Source organism: Daphnia pulex, chromosome 7 (genome assembly GCF_021134715.1).
Source record: "Daphnia pulex isolate KAP4 chromosome 7, ASM2113471v1".
In the NCBI taxonomy this organism is placed as follows: Eukaryota; Metazoa; Arthropoda; class Branchiopoda; order Diplostraca; family Daphniidae; genus Daphnia; species Daphnia pulex.
Window position 1 is genome coordinate 8,150,512 of NC_060023.1, and position 9,949 is coordinate 8,160,460.

The 9,949-nt window shown below is 43.7% G+C and overlaps 1 protein-coding gene across 1 annotated transcript; it reads right to left on the reverse strand.

Moving 5' to 3' along the window:
- Positions 1–2,994: 2,994 nt before the first annotated feature.
- Positions 2,995–8,223, reverse strand: LOC124196716 (POU domain, class 4, transcription factor 1-like). Its single transcript, XM_046591890.1, has 4 exons — positions 7,347–8,223; positions 5,494–5,751; positions 4,732–5,429; positions 2,995–3,909 (listed from the first exon to the last, which is right to left on the reverse strand). The coding sequence occupies exons 1-4, from the start codon at positions 7,638–7,640 to the stop codon at positions 3,567–3,569; spliced, it is 1,593 nt and encodes a 530-aa protein (XP_046447846.1). The 5' UTR covers positions 7,641–8,223; the 3' UTR covers positions 2,995–3,566.
- Positions 8,224–9,949: the final 1,726 nt, after the last annotated feature.

The following is a 9,949-nucleotide window of genomic DNA, read 5'->3' on the forward strand; positions in this document are numbered from 1 at the left end:
GCACGTGTATCTATCAACATCTATACGGGGATAGAGATCTAAGACAAATGAATAAATGACTAGACGACGGATCCATTGCGGGTAAAAGTGTCGTAATGAATTCGTCGTTTGGAGAAGAGCTTTACAGCATTTCTATAATTCACCGCCGGTTGACGACAACGACGACGACTAGACGATCACGAAAACGCGTTTTTCCAACCGGCGTGATTCCCTGAAGTCGGCTGCTGCTGCATATCTCTCTCGATCTCGTTGATTTCTGCACTATTGATGGCGTACGATCCTCCTGGTTTTGCATGGGGTAGTCGTTCCATGGCTTTTTAAATCCTTCCCAATTCATCCCACCGAACGAGGTAGTGTATAGCAGAGTCCGAAAAGTCGCAATCAGGATTTTCGTGAAGCTTTTCATTTATGTAAATAGCTGGGAAACTGCAGCGGGACCGACGTACGTATATGCGTCTACGTCGGTGATCCATAGATAATTGAGATCCTTTTCCTATGTGTATCCTCTGTGCTGCGGATTTAATTAATGGCGACAGCGGATATACGTGTGCGCTATTGAATGTCGTTTCGTTATTCCGCTGGGTAACTCTATAACACGTATGGAGATGTGTACTAAAGCCAACGCCAACGGATATATTCTAATGGATCGCCACCTTAAATAATCCAGTCATTAAGTGCTGCGGATTACTTTACTGACGACGATGACATAGAGCTACGAAACAATTCTCTCTGCGTCTATACATGCAAATTGTACGCGGCTATTTTCAAACCCCCCCACACACACAACAGCAGGTGTAGATTTTCATTAGTGAAATTCATGAACTATACCAACACATATACGCGGTGTTTATGCAATCCAACCAGAATTAGACTGAGTCATTGATTGAAATGAATTTGGGATAATAAATCAAAAGGCGCTATCGGATGATTTCGATGATTATTATAAGCTCAAGAAAAATCATATCAGGAGCTCTCTGATTGCTACTGCTGCTGCTGTGTGTTAAACAACAGCACAGAGCTCAGTAGGAAATCTACACACAGAGTATACACGTTAGAGACTTGGGAGGGAGTATGGGGTGGGTTGGGTTGGGGTGGGGGGTCGACGAGAGTCACTTTAGACTCATCTAATATTGAAATGAGATTGAGGTGAATGTTCCATTATCTCTGCAGAAGCAGCGCAGCACAGAACAGCTATATAGCTCCTAGCTGCTCCTCATCTGCTGCTGGCTGCTGCCAGTTTGGCTCCTTATTTTCCAGATCTCTGAGGAGCCCCCCCTTCCTCCTCTCCCATAAAGACAAAAAAGAGAGAGAGAACTCTATTCTCTCTCTCTCTTCTTCTTCCGCTGGATGCTGGATGCTGGAGTGTCATTCCTCTTTTGGGAGACAACACTGGCACTTTGGTCAGATTCATTATTCATCGAGATCTGCTCAAGCTTTCGCTCCTGATTCACAAAAGCCAACAGCAGCAGCAGCATAGCACCCAGCGCACAGTTTGTGTGTGTGTGTCTATAGGAAAAAGGAGGTGCTGGACTGGATCCGGATTCTTTTTATTTATTTTTTTTCTTCCAGCAGAGCCAACCCCGCCGAAATGGCTGTCCATTAGTCACTCTTCATTACAATAAGAACTTGAGAGATGGAAATAGCCGCGTATAAACTACGCAGTTTTATAGATGCCAAATGTTTATGTTTTATTTTAGTTTAGTATTTAGTTTAACTGTTTTTATAATAGATTTAGAATTTGAGTGGGAAGAATATAAAGTGCTGGCCATTCTTGTTTCATCGCTGATTTATTTTTTTAGTATATATAGTGTATGACATATAAATGATATTGTCCAACCGTTTCGGCCATTCTTGAAATAGTTACGCAACTCTCTGGCTGTGAATGACGTTCTTTATTGATTAATAACATCATCTATTATTTTTAGATTACTCTGTTGTTGTTTTTTTCCGAATAAAAAATGAATGTCTTTTTATCTTTCCAGTCGCGAAAATGTATGAGAATACAACCGGAATAAACTGTGTGTGTAGTATTATAGAGTAGCTGAATGAAGAGATGTAAAAACAATTGGAATATACGAGCTCACGTGGATAGTAGGTAGTAAGTAAACCGAATGAAATGTTTTATTCAAAGAAGAGTATTTAGAGCTTATATATATATATTTCGCGGGGACGGGCAGACGGCAGAGGCGGATGAGAATATTATAAGAGACGAGATCGAAAAAAATAAAATACAACAGCCACTGGGAGGGTCATGAGAATATATGATTGACGTCATTATTTTATACCTCCACACAATAATCCACGAAACAAAAATGAAAATGAAAAAAACAGCCACGAAATGTTTTTAAAAAAGACCAGCGAAATAAATTGAAAAATAAAAATGAATAGGGGAATAATCAAATATAACTCTTGTGAATACGCGGTTGACTCTTTTGTTATTTTTTGAAAATTCTTGATCATATCACATGAATATTATATAATATAGAATTGGTTGAAACGGAATTTTGCGGGGGATAATTCTTTTTTAAATTCTTTTTTTTTTTTTTTGTTGTTGTAAGTTTTTGAAAGAGACTCAATTATAATACATTGACACACAAGGGGGGCGAGAATATGTGCATGCAAATATATAAGTAGCCGGCGATTAATTTTTTAAAAAATACCCGCCAACTTTTTTGTTTTATTTTTAAATTGAATGAATATCAAACACAACAACCAAAAAAAAAGTCCCGCGATAATATAAGTGACACGACCAGCAGCACGAACGACACTCAAAAAAGATGATTTTTGTTAAATACAAACAATCCGCTTTGATGTAATAATAATAATAAGAGAGAGAGATGATGAAAAACAAACCCTGTTGATTGGCGCGTACGTCATATGACATCGAAATGAAAGTGAACACACACACACACACACACACACACGCACGCACACAGACATGGCGAACGAAAAAAATATCCAACATTTTTTCGGATGAATGATGACGATAAATATTTTTGGTTTGTTTAAATATCCTATATCAATGAAATTAAATTAATTTGTATACCCATAGTATAGTTTTATATGTGTATCGAGACGTTGAGCACGTAATAGTGTTAAATTTTGACTTAATTTATTCTTAGATAATTTGTAATGTTTTTTTTTTAAATCAACCGAGACAACGAGATGAGAGAGAAGGGAAACAATTAAATTGAATGATAAGCATTTGACATTACACACGAGAATTGAATTGTTTAGAGACTTTCTTTATTTTTTTTTTTTTTTTTTTTTTTGTTGAAATGACCAGATTTTGGTTGCAACTCATTTTTGACTGGTGACTCATCCGACATGGGCGGATACAGTCTTATTACATAATTTCTTTCTAATTATATGTATATATAAATATGTATATAAATATACCAATCGATTTGACGATTGATTTTCTATACGAACGATGTTACGACTGTGTTTTGTTTTTCTCTTTGGTTCCGTTTTTGAAATTTGAAGAAAAAAAATTAATTTTAATTGATTTCAAAATTAAATCATAATTTTTTGGTGTTTTTAAAAATGTTTTGTGAATTGATTGTTCAACAGGATTGTTGAGCGGCGAATTTCATGCGCTTCTGCTTCTGGCGCTGGTTGCAGAACCAGACGCGGACGACGTTCTTTTTTAGGTCGAGTTTCTCGGCGATGGCGGCGATTTTCTCGCCCGAGGGGCGCGGCTGGACGGCGAAATAGGCCTCGAGCGATCGTTTCTCCGGCGCCGCGATCGACGTCCTCTTGCGCTTCTTCTCGCCGGCCGGAAGGACGGACGGCGCTTCCGGATCCCGGCGCTTGTTCCTCGTCTGCGCTTCGGCTTCCTCCAGCCAGGCGTGGAGGATCGGCTTCAGGGCGATCATGTTGTTGTGCGACAACGTCAACGATTCAAACCTGACCAAACAAAAACAAAACCAAAATGAATTATAACCAAACGTAAATGACTTGTTATAAATTATAAATAGCTCCGCCGTCGGATTTAAAGATACAAAAGTTAATTCAAAATAAAGTCAGGATGATGGGAGTCTTATAATACGTCTCTCTCAATCCTCTTTTTGATAATATTCCCGCGGTTGGAACAGGAAAAAAGTTGTGCGTGACTCATTCAAACATGCAAATCCCCCCCAGATTTTAATAATACGACGCATCTAGTAGGTAGATGTACGTGATAACCTACCCCCACAGAATGCAAGTCAATACCTATGTAAACCGACTTTGTCGTCGTCGGACTCGGATCGAAACTGATGGTAAATCCACCTGTCGTATTTGTATGTATAACTACTACGACCAGATACTACATGTACATAAAACACACGTAATCTTTAAAGGCTATCAAACATCTGCTGCATTATTCGCGCCAAGGAAATATTTCAATGAAACAAAGATTTCAAATCTTCGCGGGCTTTTTCTCCGAAATAGCAACGCCGTAAAAGCCCGCGCAAGTTTGAATTTATTAAGACCCGTTGCAGCACTATGCTATACTAATAGATAACATCTTTTTGATAATGAATGATATGCAGAGACGGAACGTGTGCCAGGTCCGTCTTCAATAGTTGATTGGGCGACGGGCCTCCGGAATTTTTTCGTGAATGAAATAGCGCCGGTCGGCTGGCCGGCCGACCCGTCGTATACGTCGTCGGGATATAATTGATGGCCGTCAATGAAAAATGAACGGCCTATGTATAATACAGGATTGATGACGAGATTGAATCCTACCTGCAGATTGTGCTCTGGGACAAGGCGCCGACGCCGGGCAAGCGGAGATTGGCCAGGGCCTTGCCGACGTCGGCCTGGGTCACGCCCAGTTTGATGCGCCGCTGCTTGAAGCGCTCGGCGAAGGCCTCCAGCTCGCGAGGATCAGAATCCGTGTCGTGGATGCCCAGAGGGATGCCGGCCATGCCGGCCATGCCGCCCATCCCGTTGCCGGCCCCGCCGTTGCTGTGCTGGTGGAGCTGGTGGGCGTGGGCGGCGGCCGCGTGAGCGTGATGCGGACCCATCGACATGTGGTGAGGGTGGCCGTGAGGGTGGCCGTGCTGGTGGTGGTGGCCGGACAGGCCGGCGGCGGCTGCGGCGGCCGCAGCGGCCGCAGCAGCCGCGTGATGGTGGTGGTGACTGTGCGAGGCCATCATGGCGTTGCTGGCCATGGCCGCGTGACTGTACATGCCGTGGAGGCCCGGGTGGTTGGACATGGAGACCCCGCCGCCGGAATTGTGGTGCGAGTGGTGGTGGCCGCCGCTTCCGGATCCGCCGTTGCCGCCGTTGCCGAACGGATTGTGCTGGTGGCCCAGTCCCCCGTTGCCGGACGAGGACATTCCGTTCTGATCCGACGACATGGACGTCAACGATCCGCCGACGGAAGTGCTGACCGACAAGGCTTCCATCATCTCCATCGTATCCAGCGATGGATGGACCATCTGTCGTCGTCAATTTAACAATTTGAAATTTTGAATTTTGAATTTGGCGCCTAAAAATATTTACCTGATGCTGGCGGCCGTTTTGGGCTGACTGGATGGTGGCCGTGACGGAGACGGACGACGGGACGTGTCCGTGTAGGAATCCGCTTCCGTCGTGATGATTGCGCAGCGGTTTGAGCGACTCGCCTCCGCCACCCCCGCCGCCGGACGAAGCGGCCGCCACCACCGACAAGGCCTCCGACCTGGCGGCCAGCAGTCCGTCGCCCAGACTGCCGAACAATTCCGGCTGGCCGTAAAGGAATCCTCCCCCATAGTCTCGGCTCTAAATCCACACAACGATAACAATTTATAACAATATCCCATCAATACTAACATATACTGAATAATCGAATAAGTAATTTAATTTATTAATCCCTCTGATGTCCATCAAAACCAATGGATTATCATTTCATATCTGTCATAGAAAAGAATATTTATAATACGAATTAAAAATGAATAAATGGATGATTTGATGAGAAATAGACAACCAACAGCAGCCTATATCAACGTCTGTCTAACGACCTATACCAAACGAAGGTTTATTTCTCCATCGGGAATCGTATGTAATGGGCGAATACATAAGACAGTGCACACGCAAACGAGCGCACGATATAGCACAGCCTAGTCCTAGTATCATCGTGCGCCAAAAGGGAGAAAAGAGCATTCATCATTCAAAATGGCGCGCCCGCTCGTCTAGACAGCAGCAGCAGCCAAGGCCTTTTTAAAAATGATTTGAAATGTTGAACAGGTTCGTTTTCGTCGCCATCGCCTTGAGATCATTTCTCTCTCTCTTGTTTTCGTTGGTTTCATTTCCATTTGCCCATCAATGAAACAAAACAACGGGAGGAAATGTAATCTACAATAAGGGGAATTGGTTATAGGCGTCGAGATCAATTATAGTCCGACGCTCCTTGATTTCTTTTGTCATTTTCGGCGCTGCTGCTGGAAGAATATAAAAGAGGATGGATCGTCTAATGAGGGCGATATTCCACCCAACACACATAGCCCAAATGGCGCTCACCAATTAGAAAAGCTTCTCAATTAGTCATAGCAATCAAGAGCTTCTATATGTGCACACACACGGCAGCCATGCAGCTGGAGAGGAGGAACAACAGATTGCCATTAGCTGGGAAATTATATCGTCCCCCCCCCCTTTCTCGCCCAGCAGCATCTCAGACAACACAGCCCAGCAGAGAGCAGCAGCAGGTGAGTACCACAAGGGATTCGCCTCGTGCCCTTTTATATATCCCGAATTCAATCGGCTGGCACCTTATTCTACATATCAAAACCCCTCCTTTTTATTTTAGACGATTTTAGAAACGAAAATTATTGAGCAATTAGAAAGAAAGTCTTTTCAACGAGCCCAGCAGCATTATGTATAGGCTAATTATTAGGCTCCCTCTGGAATTACATGCAAATGATGTATCAGAATCTTTGAAATCATCTCGAGTCTATAAGTGCAGCACTAGCACTCTTGTCGTCAATTGAATTTCATTAATTTGTTTAAATTCGGCAGAGAGCGGGAATTTCAAATTCTCTTTCCAATCGAGCGCGTTGATATAACCCGTCCTTGATAACCCAAACAGCCCAACATCATCACAAAGACGTCTGCATATAATGGCCTGTCATATGCGTGTGTGTATATAAGGACGGGATAAAACGATCAAGCCCCGCCTACCGGCTCCATACCGCCGACCAATCGCCAGCCCGCAAATATGAGCGACGTAGATATACTAGACCCTCTGTCTATTTTACCAAGGCCAAAGCTCCACCCAGGAAGGGTTATTCCGACTCATCACAGATGTTCTAATTAATTGCTCAAATCAATTCGCTAACATTAATTTATAAATTTGGAAAAATTTGAATTTTCCCGCTCACCTGTGAGTTGGTCATGCAGCGTCTCATGGACTCGGCGGCGGACGTCCGGTAGGAAGTTGGCGAGAAGCGTCCGGCGGCGGAAGCGTAGCAGGACGAGTTGCCGGCGTTGACGACGGCGGCGGCCGCTGCGGCGGCCGCTGCAGCCGCCGCCGCAGCCGCCGACGTGATGATGGGCTTGTTGTTGCTGCTGTTGCCGTTGTTGCCGCCGCCGCCATTTCCTCCGCTGCTTCCGCTGCCCGGCGAGGAGTGGTGGTGATGGTGGATGCTCTCCTTGCTGTCCGTCGCGTACATCATGTCGGATAGTCTCCTTCGCTCACCACTCAAACACACAAAATGTGCTAATGTATCAAACACCGAACGGCCGAGATTTATGTATTTTCAAATTTCCCGCTCGGTGTAAATGTAGGCCCGTGAATCAATCGAGACGAAAAAAAAGATGGCGGCCGGGATCGTTGAGTATACAGCAACAGAAGCACAGCAGCAGCAGATGATTTCAATAAGTTTGTCACTGCGATTCAAAATTTAAATCGCCCAGCACCAACTTAATGAAATAAGAAAACCAACAAGTTTCGGATTCAGGTGTTTTTGCTGCGCACGAATCGCAAATATAACGAACGTTGGATAAGTTAAGAAGTTTTTCGTCCTTTTGGTTTTTGTCTTCCAAAAAGAAAAACTGATGGGCTGCTGCTGCGAAATCTTCTCAAATAATAATTGGCGCCCAGCAGCTCTGTGCACAGCAGCACCGACTAATGGTGAAAATAACCGGCGTGTCAAACAAGACTTTGTCCACTGGACCTTTTGGCTCTGTGTCTACTCATCTATATTACTGCTCTTTCACTACTACTACTGCCTTCCAGTCCCGGCTCTTTTTCTCTTCTCTTTCTTTCTGCATGCTCTATAGCTGCTATACTAGTCTCTCCTCGATGATGACGTCGGATCTGCTGTGGCGGGGCTTGTGGGCCAGGGCTCCGCCCACACCGGATGGTGGTTCAACACAGGCAGTCGGTGGGAGGAGTTCCGGCGCTTCCTATACGCCGATCGACGTCAACCAATTAGAGATGGCCCCCGCGTTTGCGCCGCTCATTCACGTGCTGCTGCTGTCTAATATTCTTCGATAGATTTCTTCTTTTCTTATATATTTTTTCAGATGTCAGTCACGACGATGCGTCTACATGTGGATAAAAACACAGTTACGTCTATCCGCCTTTTTATCATCATATATATAACCCCAGCAGCAGCGATATAATATATGCAACCGCATCCAACAGTCCACCCACGCCCTGCTGTTGGCTAAATATGCATGGATGTATATGTTTTGAAACATTAATTTGTCATTTACGAATTCATTTTTCGGGGACGGTGCGATTTCACGCATGGCGAAGAAGCCAGACAGGGGAAATGATAGGCATGTAGTAGGCCTATATAGCTCCTAATATATTACACGCATCGTTAGCTCGAAGATATAGAATATGCTGGCGTTTCCATTGGGCCTAAACACATCGTAGGGCCTATATCTTTTTTGGCTGCTGAACACTGTCATTCATATCGGATATTCTAGTTGACTTTGCATATGTCGTATCGTTTTATTATCTAGGCGGATTTAAGAATCGAAGAAGAAACTAAAAAAGTAGAAAAGGAAATAGCGATTTTACATTTTAATTAGAAGGTTATGCGGGCACGTCTGTGAATAGTCAAAGAGTGCATAATGCAGGAACGGCGCCTTATTAATGCCAGACACGAGTTTCGGATTTGGGTGGGTGGGGGGAGGTTGGGCTTTGAATAATTCCTTTTGGGTCTGCATAGTAGTACAAAGTTGTGAATAATGATCGGATCAACATCATCAGGTGGTCAGTTGGTTATTCTACAAATGGTGTGGCAGGTCAAGGCACAGTCGATGTCTCTATAATACATATAGATAAACACAGCGGCGGCAGAGGACGAGTCGCATTTGATTATGAATGCTTTATATATACACTGTATAGTATATAGACCAGCAACAGCCCAGTATAGCCATAGAGGAGCAGCAGGGGCTCCAATACTACTCCATGTGTATTATATACAAAATGCAGGAGACGACTCAATATATACTAGGACTCTTATACATTCGACTCTATAGTCTATATAGACGCGTCCATTTATCTATATATTTATTTAGACTGCTGCGGTCGTATAAACCATTCACATTCTATAGTATGTAGGCCTATATTCCTTTTCTCCATTCAAAAAATGGTTGAAAAATTTCGGCGCGAAAATTCAAATTGATCGACCAACACATTTCTCCATTATAATATATCTAGATGGAGAAAATATAAGGATAGAAAGGAAATAAAAGAATATCATATGAGATAATAATATAAAACAAGGGAAAAAAGAGAAAAGGGTCGCGACATTGATGACATTGCATGACCGCGTATATATATACCACTCGGTCGCACTACTGTATATAGCTCGTCCGTGCTGCCCGGCCTCCCCCATAGTGCCATATGGCCTCGTACTCACGCCCTGATGGCAACGACAGACACAAAAAAAAAATGGAGAAGAAAAAAGAAAAAGGGAAAATGTATATGTACACACAACACAAAAGAGACGGACCATGTCTAAAG